Source organism: Anneissia japonica, unplaced genomic scaffold, assembly GCF_011630105.1.
Source record: "Anneissia japonica isolate Jap-2015-1 unplaced genomic scaffold, ASM1163010v1 scaffold3711_len311769_cov181, whole genome shotgun sequence".
Classification (NCBI taxonomy): Eukaryota; Metazoa; Echinodermata; class Crinoidea; order Comatulida; family Comatulidae; genus Anneissia; species Anneissia japonica.
Genome location: NW_022758350.1, coordinates 205584 through 224245, shown reverse-complemented (window position 1 = coordinate 224245; position 18662 = coordinate 205584). Strand labels below are relative to the sequence as shown.

The 18662-nt window shown below is 35.6% G+C and overlaps 1 protein-coding gene across 1 annotated transcript in view; it reads right to left on the bottom strand.

Annotated features, from left to right (window-relative positions):
• Positions 1 to 18407, bottom strand: part of LOC117125250 (calmodulin-regulated spectrin-associated protein 1-B-like) — a gene marked incomplete at its 5' end in the record, with an annotated part of 38938 nt that extends 20531 nt beyond the window's left edge. Inside the window, 5 exon segments of the mRNA XM_033271709.1 lie at positions 5311 to 5452; positions 5972 to 6128; positions 12851 to 12936; positions 17009 to 17224; positions 18309 to 18407. Coding sequence (XP_033127600.1) covers positions 5311 to 5452; positions 5972 to 6128; positions 12851 to 12936; positions 17009 to 17224; positions 18309 to 18407 — 700 coding nt within the window.
• Between the last annotated feature and the right edge of the window lie 255 nt (positions 18408 to 18662).

Sequence of the window (18662 nt, the reverse complement as noted above, 5' to 3'; positions counted from 1 at the left end):
CAGTACCAGTGGTGGTAGGTAGACTCAGCAGGATCGCCGTGAACATAATATTAAACTTTATTCTTAGTGAATTTATTATTAGTTATTTAATGTCTTTTGTGTTGTATTATGAGTAAAATGTGAATAAAATCAAACTGGATTGTGTGTTTCATGCTTTCATATTGTTTTTACATGCATTTTCGGTCTGACATTTTTTTTCCAAACACAACTCATTCTTCTTGTAAACATTAGGTCATGCCTCCTACTTTGCCCGCTAATTGGTTAATTTGTTTCGTGGGGTCATGGATGGGCAAACATGTGCTTGGCTGGGATGACGTCAGATTGCCCAAAGTTTCATAGTGCGTGACGACCTGCAGATAGGAACAAGCTCAGTGTAAATTAATTAATTTTTAATTAAACAGATATATTTAAACAAATAAGAAACCCTCATGGTTTTGTTTTTAAGTCAAATCTAAATAAGTATTAAAAATGCAAATTTTATTCTCTACAAATTTCCTTCGTAATTAGCAACATGCTTTTAAGGAATGAGTGAAGCAATGCATTTGTAATTACACTGATGAATCTACTACAACATCCAACAAATCCGAATTAAACGTCTAATAAAAAAGAGTCAGCCGTCGTTAAACTTGCTTTGAGTTCCGTCTTCATTTTGGGTTAATTGCAATCGATTTTTAAAGGATTAGGCCAGAAGGCGATAATGCACTTTCAACATTGGAAGGCGTAACTTTCACTTTATCTAACATTAACGTTTAGGCCTACTGGTGTGTCGTTTTAATCAATAGATAATCTCTATGGCAACATTATTGGGACTGAGCTAGCTGTACGACAGTTCATTCACAGGGTGTTGTGAGCTAGGCTTGTTAATTAACTATGATTAAATTAAATAATGATGATTATTGCTTTATTTTCGTCTGGAAAAAGTAGATTTTTATTAAATGTATGTTCCGGACCAAATAAAATGTCCGGAATTCGGAATAGGGAGATCCGGTTTTCGGAAAGTATTTTAATAAAGGATAGAACAATATAAAGTAAATGATAGCAGCACTTTTGAGAGTAACAATATAGAATTTATTCTCTAGCTTTCGTCCACAGAGTGGACTTCATCAGGAGACTGATGAAGTCCACTGTGAAGTTAGTTGGTGTGTTAAAATCACTAAGAAAAGGCAAACTTTAAGCACAGTGATTACTGAAATCTACAATGATTATTAACACACATGCATGTTGTCAAAAGAGTTGAATGAATTAAAGGTGTATAAGAGGAAGTCACAGTGTAATGTATCCTATTGTGAAGCTGATAAAAACAGGCCCACCCAACATTGTCCACCCTACTGCCCACCCTACTTTAAAAATGGTATATTCCATTTTGGGTGGTTATTAGTGTAAAAACCCAATTAACACAAACAAAAACGTCTCGTATAAAAATAAACCCTATTGGAAGTAATGCAAGCTCACGTTATATTTCTGAGAATTATATTAATAATTTATCGAGATTATTGTCATCAAAACCAACAGACAGCAGAAATATAAAACTAGGAGAGGCCTAGGACATAGATATTATACCTCCATGGATAGGCCTAGGCTTTGGCTTACGAAATTACGAAGTAAAATTAAAAATCGAAAACAGGCAATTTTTATGAATTTTTGTTATGCCTAATTATATATTTTTTACAGGTCTTTAAAATTATCATTTCTTATATCGTTTTAGTATTAATTAAGATTATTAAATAAAACTGTCTAGGACGACAGACAGAAATCGGTCTACAGTAGGCCTACATTTGATCATGAACGTAGATAGGGTACACTTCTTTCAGTGTTAGCGAAATACAAAAAAAAATATTGAACTTCATATTAGTACCTTTATCTGATATAAATGTGAGCAGTTGTTCTAGGCCTATATGTTATCTATTTTAATATTGATTAATCTGGAACTTTGGTGGAACAGTATATCTAATGTATGTGACGAGAAACGTTTCAAAAAAAGCAAAAACAATCGCCAGCTAGCAGTTACATGCACTGCTTTCACCCCTTTCTACCGATGAAACACATGTTTTGATGCGGCACAAACCTAGAATCTATTCTATTTCAATGTTGATTAATCTCGATGTTTAGTGTAAAAGAATATATTTATTATATGAGGCTCTTTAAAAAATGGTATTGTATTGTATACTGTAAAATATTGTTTTCTCCGTGTTTTCTCCAGATTGCTGTTCAATGTATTGCTTTCACCCCTTTTCAAACAGCGAAGAACATGTTTTGTTGCGTCGTTGATTAACCATGGACTCTACCATTACATATGGGTTATTAATTGTATAATAATTTTTAAAAATAATTAAATTTAAAATGTATAATCATTAAAGTGTTTTTAAACGCTTGAATGTACCAAATGACTATGTTATTTTACTACAGGGATTTTAATTTCATTTATAAAACGCACTGGTAATGTATAAAAGTAGTTTTCAATTGTTGGCGTATCAAGTGGACTTGGAATGTCTTCCTTGCAGTGTACTGCATTGCCGGCTGGAAGTTTAGGGCCTGTGGTTTTGACATACTCTATGTTCTATAAATGTAAAAGTTAGACGCTTGACTCTGGTCCTGTACTCAATGGGCTATGGGATATTTACTGAATTACGATCTCTTAACATATTATCATTATTTCATTCTTTAAATTGCTTTTTCTATCCATTGATTTATTGNNNNTTATTGTCTATAATTTGTTCCGATATAATAGTTGGGAATAACCTTGCATTTAAAATATATTATGGTAGGCCTATATCAAAAATAAGTGTACAATAGGCCTACTATTTGTAGTCCTATTCATAATATAGTATAGCGACCGCCAATAAATACTCAACATATACAATGAATATCAGAATTTAGTGGAGTAGGCTAAGCTAGGGTAGCATTATTTTTTCCCCATTTATTTTCATTCATTCTCTGTAGGTCATTTTGAAAACAGTAATTGGGCCTGGGTGTAGAGGAATGGCGTTTTCGGATACGGTAGCCATTTTTTGGCCTAAATTATTGTTGTTCAGCTTCCAAATGAAAAAAAAAACCACTAAATAAAAGTATTGTGTTTAGATCAGATTATCATACAAGCATATACAAGCGACTGTTGTACACACACACACAGTAGATCTTGATCACTAATTAGGCCTAAGTTCATGTAATAAACTGTTTACGCTAATTAACTTTAATTTATGATCTACTGAATGAGCTGTTCTTGTTTGATTTTTAATTTCTGTTTGTCACTTCCTTGTTGTCTTTATTGTAATTAATTTATTTGTATCGTACCAAATCCATTTTCAAATATATATAATAAATATTAAATATAATTGAAAATGAGACTTAAAGAAAATAATAAATACAAGATTTAATTGCACACAAAAATTCGGAGACTGATATTTCCTTAATTTATTCTATGCTTTTCCATGGTAACGTCGAGTCGTTATCACTGGGCGTCGTACAAAGGGTACGGCTATGCATAACTTGGCCCGCAGCAAGATCAATGACCCTCAATAGTCAATTTCCATAGCAGCTGAACCGTGGGACTTTTCCTATAAATAGTTCTAGAAGAAGCAGGTACTGGCATTAAATTGCGTTTATCCTGTCACTACAAATTTATTCCTCCATGCTCATGGCAACAACATGAGTTTGACCTGGTTATAACACTAGGCGGCGTACAAAGGGTTTGAGCTATGCATAACTCGGCCGGCAGCAAGATCAATGCACGTACACTTTGATTCAGTCTGTATTTCCATAGCAGCAGAGCGCAGGAATGTTCCTATGAATATTTCTAGAAGAAGCAAAACACTGGCATTAAATTGCATTTATACCGTCAATATTCATGGCAAAAACATGAGTTTGGCCTGATTATAATACAGTATAAAAGTGTATAGGAAATTTCAGTGGGTTTCGAGTCTTGGTATTCGACATTTCGGTTGTAAATTTTACAAAATAGCTCAATAACAAATGACAGGATATAGTATTAAAATTAATTCATAATAATGAATGAAACTTATGACAAAACATAGAAAACAGACTTGTCGATAAATTACAGTACATCACAAGATAAACCGACGCAAACAAGTAGAACAAAAAAGTTGGAAAACGAACCCTAATTCGCGAAATGGAATCGTCCAACATTTTTGATCAGTATCTTGAACCGCTCGTCGGCAACGCGAAGAGATTAAGGACTTTTCGATTTGAGTGGACGTGGACGGCTTTCACGTCTGCGTGAGTGGAAAATCCGAGCAGTTGACTGGTACTTGTCCACTGGTTATCTGAACGTTTCGATTTAAGTGAACGTCCATGTTGACACGTCAGTGAACTTATGACCTTGTGATCTGTGGTTTCCCCGTGTTCGCGCGCGCTATTCGAATACACTGACCGTGGTATCTTACTCAACACTCAGGTACTGTGGTCTACGCAGCTCAACATGGCAAATCTTCATCGGCTTCGCGAATCCCTTTGGTATATCCATGGGGTATTCAGGGCAGGGAGTTGTAAAAACATAAATCTTCCTGTTGAGGGTGCACCTCTCCTTCTTTGTTCAATATAGATTTTTTTTTGTTTTTAACAGATCACTGAAAAATTATTTCCATTTTTCCTGGATACACCCGGCCTGACTGAAGGCTGGCGGCCTCGCCTAGGCTTAGGCTCCCTTGGCCTAGCTAATAGGCTAATTAATTAATTACCTAATTATCCACTGAATTTGATCCACAATAATGGATAATTCTATAGTTTGCAAATAGGACACAACTTAACCGAAATGCTATTTACTTACATCCCCAGTAGAAGATAATTTTGTCAAATTAAGAAGCACCGCGACATCGTCCTCCATCATGAATCAAAAGTTTCCAGTGATATGACGTCATACGTCTACTTGTTATCTCAGTCAGAGAGCGAACGTCAAAACGCTGCAGAACACGTTCTCAAATTTGGCAGTCGTCGTGTTAGTCGACTTGACGCATGCGCAAGTCATCAAAACTACGTCATAGGTTATCAGTCGACATAGTGGACGTGCAAATCGAAAACTCCTTATTATAATCCCCAACCACGCGTTGAAGACGGGTATACGCGTTGCTTTATTTTGCGAGGCTCCCTTACAGAATGTTTAGCTAATTACATGTTAGTGATTGGTTTGATCTGTATACTTTTAAATATACAAGTACTTTTTTACTTCGTAATTTTCAATCTCAGCTCATATGAAGAAATCTATGCATATATTCGTGCATCATTGCGAGTAGCAATATCACAGTCTTTTATATAGCGACAACCACCACCACAACACTCTATAGCATTGAAGCATACCTTCAAAGTCCACTCCCTGTGGGCAGTAGAAATGGATCAAAAGAGCCAATGAACAACCATCTCCAATATCAGTCAAGAGGTTCTCCATCAGGGGGATGTTCTGCATTTCTTTCGGTGGTAGATTTGGTCTTCTAAGTCTTATCTAGGAGCAAAAAGAAGAATTCCAATATTATCCCAAATAAAACCATCATCACCATCTATATTGTCCATGAACATTGTATACGCCAGGAAAAAGTTTTGTTTTATTGTATGTGTCTTAAATAGTTAAATTAAATACATATTTGCCTTGACACACTAACGGCTCAAAGACAAAAATTTGAAAATTATATTTAAAAAAAATAACTGCATAGTTATCAATAAAGTTATTAATTTCAAACGAAAATTAGAACCAAAAAAATTATTCTGACTAGACAGATGTTAATATAATTTCAACAGTCTATCTACATTTTTTACCAGGAAATTTAAGGTGTTTCATAGTAAAACATATGTCATCCAATAAAACATGACTAATTTATCAGTGACTTATTGAAATTTGGTGCCTACTTAAATGAGCAATCTAAGTTATATTTAAAATTTTATTAAAGGACAGTCAGGGATTCTGCATTTTTATGGTAAATCATAAAAAGGTATAATTTGTATGAATTATATTAAGCCTCGTTACCTTCTGCATAGGGTTATCTATGTAATGTTGCTGTTGTTCCCGTAGCCTTTTCTCCATGATTTGTTGAGTTGTGCACGCTACTTTGTTCAACCAAAATAACAAACCATCTTCTATGTCATAGGGCAACTCACTAGATGCATTGAAACTGGTAAATTTCCTGTAAAAAGGACACGATTAGATTTGCAATATATTGCAGCTTAATGTGCCTCTCTTAATACATCACACTTCATAGTGAAATATTAATCACAATAAACAACAACAATAATTATGATAATGCAATAATAAAGATGATGATGTTGGTTAATGATAATGTTAATGATTATTGACGATGATGATGATACCATTGAAAATAGCAATATTTAGTTAATTCCTATTTATTAATCTCTGAAAAAAAATGTTCTGAATTTAATCAATTGTGCACAGCGCAAAGTTCTTCACATGTCTAACATAATTACGGCTGCTGTTGTAATGCATTCTAACTATAAAATTGCTCTACATAATGCAGATTCCAAGTTAGGCAAACTTGCAGGCATGAGAAAATTCTGCCCCTAGGGATATGGGGCTTGATTTCCCCCACCTCCCTTTGGAAATTTTATTTCATAAATGCTTCAACATGCATTCAGGTTTATGCCTTTTACTTTACTTGGAACTACTGTATGTGCATTTCAGGTCATCTCCACAAAAATTATTTCACATTGACATGAGCTGGCAGAGTACTACTCCTTTGATCTTATCTGACAGCATTTCTATATAAAATGACAATCACAGTAAAGTGCAGCTAGTTGGTATACATGATGTTATTGTTACCACGATGTACTATAGATGGAAAATTGTAGTTAAAAGAGTTAATTTACATTGATGTGCGAGATTTTTCCCCTTAAATGTGACAGCATGAAATAGACCCCGAATGCGTGAGACATGGTAAGTTTGCATAATGACCTCTGCACCCTAGGAATTAACTCTATGTTTAACCGCACTTCCTTGCGAATATAGTTTATCTGCATCAGCAGTACACACTCTATAACCCATACCAGCTTCAACCCATCAGAGCGTGAGGATGATAACAGTTCTATTATAGAGGTAAAGCATCCATGTGAATAAATACCTTTGTCATCAAATTAAACATGACAATGGCAATTCAAGCGAGAGACAATTTAGACAATATATTTTATGCAGGGCGTTTTCAATGTCATCTGAATCCTGCAGGTATTGTATCAAATAGCATGATTGTCACCTTTAACATTAAGATCATAATGAATAATTAAATAACCTTTAAATAACATATTTTTCAGGGCACTAATCTCAATAGCATTTTGCTCTGAGTTTCATGGAAGTACTTGTCCTTCTCTAATGTTTCATCCATGTATCTTATGAAGTTGATTGTAAACACATTATCTCAATCTTATCAGACTCCCTATATACTATAATAATTAATAAATAGTTTACACTTTAGGTCTACTTTAAACTGGGTCATTCCATGTCAAACCAACCAGATTAAAAAAATGTTCCAGTATGACCCTCTCAGATTTTGATCTCCATAAAAATGATCCACTATGTGAAAAACCAACACTTAAAAAAATTAGTGTTATAGGTTTTGTAGTTTTTGAGATACTGAATCCTCAAAAAAGGGGTGTGGCTCTTCAAGATGCGCAAACACAATTTCCTCCAACTTTGGAAGCTTATAACTCGGGATTGGTAATAGCAATCAAGATCTTGGTATTCTAACTTACTCTGCACCATATTACACCAATATAGCATTAGATTAACTGTTAGCTCTTCTCTTTTGAAGTTATCTGCACTCAAATAGCCACTTTCTTGAACTACACAATTTTTTTTGTGATTTTCGAGGTCACCCTGTGTCCATATGAGTGAATGTATAAATCGTATATTACAGATATATTATCTATGGGTAGTTGTCTCGGTGACTAGTCATTGGTCCGAAGGTCCATTGGTCCGACGGTCCATTGGTCCGAAGGTCCATTGGTCCGAAGGTCCGTTGGTCCGAAGGTCCATTGGTCCGAATGAGAGTGTCTTTTCCGGTCATCTAGAAGTTCTATATTTTAAAATTTCCTACCCCAACCGTGGTGGGGCTGAGGTAAAATTGGACTAGTTAAGCCCTCCTCCTCCTCCCAATTTTAGGGGAAAAATGTCGACACTCTTGTTTTCATTGTGATAAGGTTCAAAATTTTATGATCACGACCCCCCCCCCCAACAAAAAAAATCCTGGATACACCCCTGTAGGCGCTATATTTGTTAAATGCCTCTCACTTAAGTTCAAAGTATTTTGTACAGAGTTAATTGACTTAAACAATACTACATTTTTCATTGCAACTTTTTTGGTGACTGATTATAAATATTGTTATTTAAATATTTATATATTTGGTTGGCGTTTTAATACCAAAATAATGTTTGTCATCGTCGCCAACATCCTCATCATCATTATAATCGTCAAGATCATTCGTCACCTTTGTTAACATTATCAGCAGAAGAGGATCCAGAAAAAAATGCTAGTAGGGGATAAAAGTATCAAAAGGTTTTAAAAATACCATTTAAACACTTAAATATCATTATAAGGTCTTTCCATTCTGCATTTAAATTATTAACCTTACAGTATTTATTAATTCTTTAGCCTCTTACCAGACATTTTAGGGTCCTTTGTTTTAAGTGCTTTTTTTTTTTTTTTAAACGAAGTATTATCGTTTGTTTGTTTGTTTGTAAATTTCATCTTGGCAATGTTTAATGTGGTTCCAAAAAGTTGTTGTCATTGAACGTTTTAAATGATCTTGATTTACTATCTTTTTGGTACATTTTTTTCTTATTTTGCGATTTTAATAAATCAATCAATGGTCAGTAAGCCAAAGGCTAATTACACCATAAGTTGATATATTTTGTTTAGTGACAAATTTTAGGTCAATAATTGTTTTAATAGTTTCTGTTGTAAAAATTTATGAATGTCTTGCATTATACTACCTTGACTAACTATGGTGTTCATCTATTTAGGTTAGATTAAAATCTAACATAATGGCATCATTATATAATGCGGTAAAATTTTGATACGTTAGGTCAAGTTTTGTTAAATATTCAGCCTTTGCTTTGGGTGGTCCATAAAATTGCCTACAGAGCTATTGAGTGGGGTGAGTTTATTTCTACCGATAGTGCTTTCCATCTTCGTCAAACATATTCATTTCTTTAATAGATTACCATTTTTAATGTAAAGTAATAACGACATTGCCTATCAAGTCTACAGATTTCATGAACTTCGATTAACACTTCATTGTTGTCAATATTATCACCAGTAAATTCCGGTTTAGATTCAGCCAGCCACGATGGTGCTCCGTTGATAATAGTTATTGAACCTACAGTAATTGTACAAACAAATTTCCTTCGATTCCGATATTATGTAAAAAAAAAACGCAGTAGGCCTAATTATAAACAAAATCCTGACGATCCAGAAATTGCGTAAAAAATCCCGCCGATCCTGACTTTAAAAAATCCCGTAATTTTACCAAATCCTGCCAATCCAGTTATTGCGTACAAAATCCCAAAATGGCACAAAATAGTTCACCATGAAATTAACTTTCATTTTCGTAGGCTATTGTCTTCAAAAGTACAACACCTATAACCTTCAGATGTGGTGTAGAACATCTTTTACTGCTGATTCCAAATCTGCAATCAGAAAAGTTGTAGCATGTACCATTGTGGAATAGCAATGGTCTAAAAATGGGACAAAAACCTGCCTGGACAAACTTTTTGCATTTTTGGAGAGCTGTATCTGGGCCAAATTTTAAAGTTTAGTTAAGTTTATTACTGTATATAGGAAGTACTACTGGTGGGTTAAGATCCCTAAAAATTTGGAGATTAAAAAAGATTTACTTTTTGAGTTACGGCTACCTGAACATTCAAGTCCAGACACATATTTAAACATAATCGGAAAAAAACGAAAGTTGCTAGAGTTGGGTTATTCAATGCCATGGGTCTTAAATTTTTTGCACACTGACAGATATTCATGTGAATTGAAAACCTGGAATTTTGAGACTCCAATTCCTGTTAATCTTCCCGTAGCAGCAGTTTGACATGTAAAGGGGGTGTGTGCACAAAATAGTGCGCTGCAAACTTAAATTGGACTTTTCATATCCTAATATCTTCGGAAGGTCAACGTCTATAACTACAGATTTTGTGGTGTAGGACAACTTTTACTGCTGATTCCAAATCTGCAATCAGAAAAGTTGTAGCATGTACCAATTTAGAAAAGCAATGGTCTAAAAATGGACAAAAACCTTTTTTGGGGCATCAATATCTCGGAAACTACATATCCTGTAGGGCTAATCCTACGTATGTTGATTTTTCACATGGTGGATCATTTTTATGGAGTTTCATAAAAATCCTAGACGGTCGACCTGGGACCTGGGTTGATTTGACACAGAATTACCCAACTTTCTATTTAAAGTGTATTGGAGCATAGTTGATTTATCAATGATCTGGTCCTTAATCCTTAATCTTAGTTAGTTGACAATAATTAAAGCAGATAAGAAAATGTTGTCCCTCACACCCCCCTCCCCCAAGCTTCCTTCTATCTCTACTTTTAGCTAGTATTGTTTACAGTTTACCATGTACTGTACTGTAAATATTATATGAACTACTAAATACAAATGCAATATATGACCATCCTAAATAGTACAGTACTAATTCTTAATGGTGATTGAAGTATTGGACTGTGTGATTTATAATAACAAATAATTGAATACATAATTGAATGAGATGCTAATTAATCTTTGCTTCTTAATCTATAATCAGCTGACATTACCAATTAGTGCCGATATGATGTTATGTCTCTCCTCCTCCCATCGCCATCTATTGCTTAGTATTTTTTAGTATACGCATGTTTTTAGTATATGCATTGAGGCTTTTTTGCAGAATGCGCTATAGAAGTATGGAATTATTATTATTATTACTGTAAATAAATATACAGGCCTCGAATTTGGTGATTTTATGGGCAATGCCAAATGGCCTCCGGTATGACATATTTTGAAAGGCACCAAAGTCAAATTGAAAGGCACCAAGGCCAAAATTTCAAGTATAAAAGGGCACAAAAGGCAAAATTTGATTTAGCCTCAGTACTATTTCTTGCGCGTGCCTTGATTCATCGTAGCCAGGCTAGGCAAGCTAGGCCTAGCCAAGCCATCGTTGTCAATGATAACATGACTTTGTTTAGAGTATTAACTATTAATTATCAATTCAATGTTGGAATATACTGCGGCGGTCGGCGATCGTACAAAACAGTCAAATTTCAAGAAGTTCGATATCTTGTGTTGTTGCTCAGTGCGTCGTCATCGGAGAGGAAGCCATAACTCTAAACTGGCCGTCATGAACTAGATTAGCCGAGTGTCAACCAATTACGTTAGTTTTACACGCTTAAGCTGTGATGACGTAGGATCGCCCAAAGTTAGCTGCGCAGCAAGCACATGTTTACAACTACAGTACAATGTTTACTGCAATAACCGCTCGAGTAAGACGCATGCGCACACAACAGTAACTGCAAAAACAGTTTGTATCAACACACGTGGAAATTCTCTCATGTTCTGTCACTGCAACCTTATCTAGGCCTAGGCTAGCTTAGGCGGCCTACGTTTTTTGGCTTTCGTGTTTTCTTTCAAGATTTGAACGTTCTTTATTTAGATTTATTTTACGTGTCAAACGATCTATATTAAGCATCGTGAGGGCACCGAGGCCAAGGCTTCAAAAGGGCAGGCAAGTAGTGGCCGTCGTCATGCTTCATTTTCGGGGGCACCAAGGCCAACTGGGAGGGCACCAAGGCCAACTGGGAGGGCACCAAGGCCAACTGGGAGGGCACAGTGGCCGCGGTAAAATTCGAGGCCTGAATATATTATGTATTTGCATACAACTTATTATTTTTTTTATGTTGTGTCAGTTGTTGTTTTGATAATACAATTGTGGTGCTCGTGATTTCTGTTTAATATACCTGTATTACATTCTGCCTTGAGTTCCCATGAGCTTGGAGATTTGGCGTGCACTTTATAATAATTATATAAATGCTCGTACCAGTACCAGTATGTATGAAGATTGAGATGCAATATATGACCATCCCCATGTTAGTGCTCATCCTTAACACTCTGCCGCCAAACACGGAGATCTCTGTGTTTTTGCTAACGCAACACTCGACCGCCAAACACAGAGATCTCCGTGTTTTTGCTAACGCAGCACTCGACCACCAAACATCTCTGTGTTTCAGGTTTTTGTACGGAATCCGATAGATGGGGTAATTACCAACATATACTGACAATTTGAAAACTATATTCAGTCTGGACCGTAAGTAGTTTGCTATTTGTTTGTTTACATTAGCGGTATTAATTTACATTCACGAAATCGCTATTATCTCAGCTTCGTTGTGCAAAATTGCGTAAATCTCCAAAAGTGAGTCATTTTCATTTTACTGTTATGGGTCACCGATTGTGATTAGAATAAAATGTTTGGTACCATTGTAAAGCTAAACATGTTTGCAGTTCTTGTAGTGTTCACTACATGCCAATCTGATCACATACACACTCTCAACGAGCTTCGGAAAAGTGTTAAAATTTGCTAAAATGTCTGGCGGTGGCTGATACTATTTTTTCAAACCGCTGGCAGTCAGAGTGTTAATGGTGATTGTACTGTATGTGAATAATAATAAATAATTTAATACAAAATTGAATGAGATGCTAATTAATCCTTGTTTGCTTTACACTGTTTTATTGACTTGTATTGGTGAAATAGTGTACTACATGAATTTGTGATCCATGTTGCAATGATACTAGATATAATTTGGCTTTAAATTGCAAATTTTTAATTGATGGTATTTATTGAAAAGCTGTTACAACCTACCTGACTGCATGCACTATTTTCTCAACAGTCACCAGTTCACAAGCATATGCCATCATTAAGGCATCCATCATAGCAAGGTGGGCAGGCTAGACAAGAAAATGTAATCACACTGATTATAGCAAATATAGGTAAAAGGTCATATATAAAAAATTACAGTATTTAAAATAAAAGGTTATGGGGAATGAAAATTAAAATTTTTGAGCATCAAATTATTGTCCAAAAATAATTTGATACTTGGAAAAATACTGACAATTTATATTTATTATATACATATATACTTGTTATTAACTATGAGATAGTGTTCCCCTCCCTCCAGCCAAGTATTCTGAAAAATATATAGTATGAATAAAAATTCATTTAATTCTAATGGGAGAGAGGGGACTTCTTAGATAGGCACAGACGTTAGTTCTATAGCCCTGTAGCTGATGTATTAATTAAATGTGTTATCAGCACAGATGAATGTGTTTCTTGATTACTTGGCAGTATAGGCTAATGGGATACTGTACATTACACAGTGGGAAGACATGTTGTAGTACAGTAGAACCTTGTTTTTACGTACCTCAGTTATACAAACTCTCAGATTTACGTACGCCTTGATTTTAAAAATCCCCGGATTTACGTACGCACTCCAGTCCTGTCCGTACATAAAATCGGGTTCTACTGTATTTATTATGGATGAGTTTTACAGTAGTCTGTATGTTGAGGGTCCAAGTTTCAATAATGCACTATCTTCAAGAAGAGACCAGAGGCAATTGGTTCATTGTACAATTGTGCTTTAAGTGCAGGCTAAACATGCAGTACTTTATGGAAAATAGTGAGAGATTATTGCCCAGTGTTCTGTCCAATTCACCATTAAACAAACTACAATGGAATTACGTATATGCAGTGTTTCCCTGGTACTTTTCACATCAATTCAACAAAATTCCATCAGACAAAAAAATGTAATACTCGACATTGCACATCTATGAAGAGGATTTGGTTGATGATTATTGCTTGTTTTATGACTGGCCAAGTGAAACTCAGACCAAAAATGGAAAATAGTGAGAGATTATTGCCCAGTGTTTTGTCCAATTCACCATTAAACAAACTACAATGGAATTACGTCTATGCAGTGTTTCCCTGGTACTTTTCACATCAATTCAACAAAATTCCATCAGACCAAAAAATGTAGTACTCGACATTGCACATCTATGAAGAGGATTTGGTTGATGAGCATTGCTTTTTTTATGACTGGCCAAGTGAAACTCAGACCAAAAATGTACAAGAAGAATTTAAGTGTTTGGTATATAATTTGATGGTCAATGTTTTTGTAGATCAAGCTAAGCTGCCCGGACACAATCCCCTTGACTAATGGTCAGCATTAACTGCTTACTTTTGTTCTCTGTATTGTGGAATTTACAGTAGGACATTGATTGACAAGGACCAGAAAGATTAAATTGTCCTCCAGGATGATATGTATCAACCTAATATAGCTACTGTATAGCCTTCTAAAATTTACTTGGATGAGAAACTGGTGTTTAGTCATGGGCCTACATTTGTCTGCGAATATGAAAAGTTGTAGTCATTGTACTTTAGTGCAGCGTTCCGCAAAATTTTTGGACTGACGACCCAGTTAAGAAATTCAGACCGTAGGTCGAATCACGCACAAGTCGGAGAGTGGTATACCGTGCTTATATTGCACGCCATGTGGCACGTTTCATTTCATTGTATTTTACTATAAGCCTACTTGTTTTGCAGCTAAATTGTGTCTCCTTAAATTGTAATTAACTATTAATAAAATATTCTGTCATACCATCTTTCATTGCGTGATTGTACTTTTACAATGTATGATTAAGTATTCCAACACTGTGATTCATTGCAAGTGAGATGAACATGTGGTTGCGGTAGTGGCGTGATCAAAGATGGATTAAAAAGATATCACGCCCACTTTCTCACCCAATCAGAGAAAGAGTAGGACTACTATGTCAGTCAGAAAAAGCAAGGTGGATTGGTGGGCGGAGAATGATGAGAATAAACAAAATGTGATACGATTAAATCAAGAATGATAGCAAAACAGACCATTAAACTTGAAACAGTTGTTAATTTTCAACATGTTGTGCTACATCAAATTGACCTTTTTATTATTATTAAAACAATAATTATTACTAAATTACAAGAAACTGCATTTCAAGTAATGTCTATGTCCTTGTTGTGTAGAAGGAACTCTTGCAAATTGTCAAACATGTCAAACTCCCCACACCAAATTCTCTTCTTCCATGCTGAAAGTTTCAGTTTAAGCCCCTCGATCTTGTCCAACATATTCAAAATCGTCTTCCCTGCACCCTGGAACGATGTATTTAGTTCATTCAAGAGACTGTCAAATATATCTGACATAATATGCAAGAGTCATGATGAACTTGGTGTCCTTGAACTTATCTGCAAATTCTGAGCCTTTCTCATCAAGAAATGTGTGTACGTACATGTTCTCTTAGTTTGTATATTCGCTTTATTGACTGGCCCCTCGATAACGACCTGATTGAAGCAAAATATAAAAGCATATCATGCTCTGCCTCAGATTCATTCCAAAGTTGAATATAACAGGTGCAAGTTCAGTGAAATTTCCTCAACAAATTGATAGTTTTGACACATTACCAAGTGCATCCGACAAATCCTTTGCTGCCAAATTCTCTCGATGCAAAAAATAGTGAGTCCAAGTTGCACTCGATGCTCGATCCAACACTAACTTAACTACTCCACTATGTCTCCCAGTCATGGCAGCTGCACCATCGGTACAGATGCCCACGCAGTCTACCCAATCTAAGCCTGAAAGGGGAACAAATCTATCTATTGTTTTTAAAAATTCTACGGCAGTCGTTCTGCCTGGGAGCTCATCGCATGTTAGAAAATCTTCAACGATATCATTTTCTCCTTTATAGTGCACAAAAACCAGAATCAGCGCCTTGCTCAATACATCTGTCGATTCATCCATCTGTACTACGAACATTGGATTTGTTTTAATTTTGTAACTTAGCTGTACCTCTATATCTTCTCCAATATCGAGTATCTTTCTTTATATGGTGTCAGCAGATAGAGGTATTTTGGCTATTTTTTCAGCTGCTTTGATCCTAGCACCTCGGTGCACATGTGCTTAGCACATGGGAGAATAAGCGCTTTTCCAATAGTGAATGGCTTTTAAACTTTGGCAATTTGTTGTGCTACAAGGAAATTAGCCTTAGTAAGTGGCTTATCAAAGTTGATGTTTCAAAATACTTTTACTTCTATGCAATTCATCATGCTTCTCTCAAAGAAAGACAAAGGTTTATGTTGGAGGGCTGGATGTTTTGATGTCAAATACCTTTTTGATTGAAATGGCTTCATTGACTCGTTTGATCCTGTCCACCCACAATTTACACAATGTGGCTTGTCTCTGTTTGATACAAATCCCCATTCTCGGTATTCCTTCTTGTATTTTCTTGACATGATTTAAACTTCAGTAGCTTAGCGATTAGAAAGTTGACAAAATATAAAGTTATCTGAAAGCGCTTCATGGGAAATCCCCACAACTCATACAAACCCACAAGAACTCAAACGCCGCTGACCTAGATTGATTTGTTGGTGTGTATGTCGGAACTTTGATTACGACGCACAGAGCTATGTAGCTTTGATGTCAAAACATCAAAGTAGAAAACTTGGTGTGAAGATATGTGCGCTCAGATAAGACATTTTTATCAAGTTTAGTCATGGTCTTAGTTGTGAGGTGACTTTTCGACGAGCTGTATCACAAAATAAACCGTATTTCGAGGTATCTTAATGCTGATATGGTTTCTCTACAAGTTAGGACAAAGCTAAAATTTTGTGATTTCTGTCAAGGTCTCGCCAACATTTTTCGGCGACCCACTGGTGGGTCGCGATCCACAATTTGCGGAATGCTCCTTTATAGTGGTTAAGATGCTCACCTTCTATATCCCTAGGTTCTCGGTTCAAATCCTGTGACAATGAAGGATTTGTTCTCACAAATAAAACACCACCAGTCCTTACTGAAAACCTTGTAATAATGAGATTTCCATACTTTATAAAAACCATTAGGGCCTGGAAGAGTACAATGGTAAAAACAAAATAATATTCTATTTGTCTGATATGCATGAGTACATAATGACAGTAATCTTTACAGACACTTACCAGCTTTATCTTAGTGGTTTGTGCAAGTACAGCTTGTGTTACAGCCTGGTCATTCTCATCCAAGACGTACACGCCCCTACGAGACAGGGCTTGCATCACACTCATATGGGTTGACCATGGCTGGTCTTTACAATTAAACACCTGCTGACTAGCTTTGCAATATAACTCACTGCTCCCTAGTAGTTTGATGACCAGGGGTTTAAGGTGGTCATGTCCCTGTTGAAAAGATTGAGTTAAAATCAAAAAATTTAAGCATACTGTAGTATAGATTCTAGACACAGGATATTGATATTTCAGCAAGTAAAGCCAGATGCATGACTGAAAGTTATGTACATTATCACTTCAAATATAAAATCATCAAGCTTTCTCATTGAAAAACATAAAAATTCTGAGTTCTTTCACAGTGTGACTGGCTATAATTTTTTTATCTATATCTTAAAGCAAAAAAATTAAAAGGCAGCCCAAAAATTCAGGATACGATAAATGTCTGTATCAATCATACTGTACCCATCATTCTGCACAATCCTCAATGCTTTATTTTATTTCTTTAGTATGCCAACATGGCACAAGGTTGTATCAATACAGTCAAAAATCAATATCCTAAAGCCGGACACTCACTGCGTCGTACGACGAATCCACATTTGGTTCTGGTGAGCGATAGACGACGCAAGGGTCTCTGCTGATTGTCAGTAGCAATCTGAACGGATCCTCATTAAAAAGACTATCCGTTGGGTCTGCATCTTCATGTGCGTTCTTCGTCGCGTTGCCATCGCACGCAGTGAGTAACCGGCTTAAAGGTTAAAATTTTAATGTTATGCATTTATACCGTGCAAAATATGAGGGTCTCTATGCGCCAAAACAAGTGCACAGATGTAATTGGAAAATCAAGGAAAGCAACTCAAAACCAGCAGCTCAGTATGGGGATATGCCCTTGTCGCTGACCAGGGATCTGTCAAAATGTACCCTGTCTAGCACTAGTTGAGTCTCGGCCATCCCAGGACTCAGGCACCTCAAATCCTGATAGAACTAGAAACAATCTAGCTGGCCAGGAATGGAAAAAACTGAAATCAAAGAGAACAAAACAAGCGAGCTTCTATCAAATGTAATTTTAATTTTTACTCTTCATTGAAAATATATAGTACAGAAAATCTTGTGTCTGAACATGAGAATTGGCCCACCGTTCACTTAATTGGCCCAAAAAGCACTGTGTAACTCTTCAACATGGTATAGAGACAGGATAATCAAATATAATATGGATTGTTACTTCAAAGGCATTTTATTGTTGAAAAGAAATACTCACATCCTTGTCTTTAAAGAATGGATCGACAAGGTCTCCTGGAAGTTGTCCAAATCGGTAGGCTTGGTGAATCAACCAAAGTAACGAGGCCCTTGTCTTGGACTGCAAAAAAAAATTTTAAAACAAATTTTTAGAACATAAGTAGTGTTATTTGCTAAGTATAAAGAATACCATTCACAAAAAACAATTTTGAAATAGTTTTAATTATTTTTTGAACTTTGCTAAAATATATATTAGATACTGATTTTTAAAAAGAAAGGTAATATAAGAACGATAAGGCGAGACTTTACTTCTTGTTTTGCATACATATTTTTTTAAAGATCATCGGAGGGGGGCGCAATATAAAAAAAAATATCA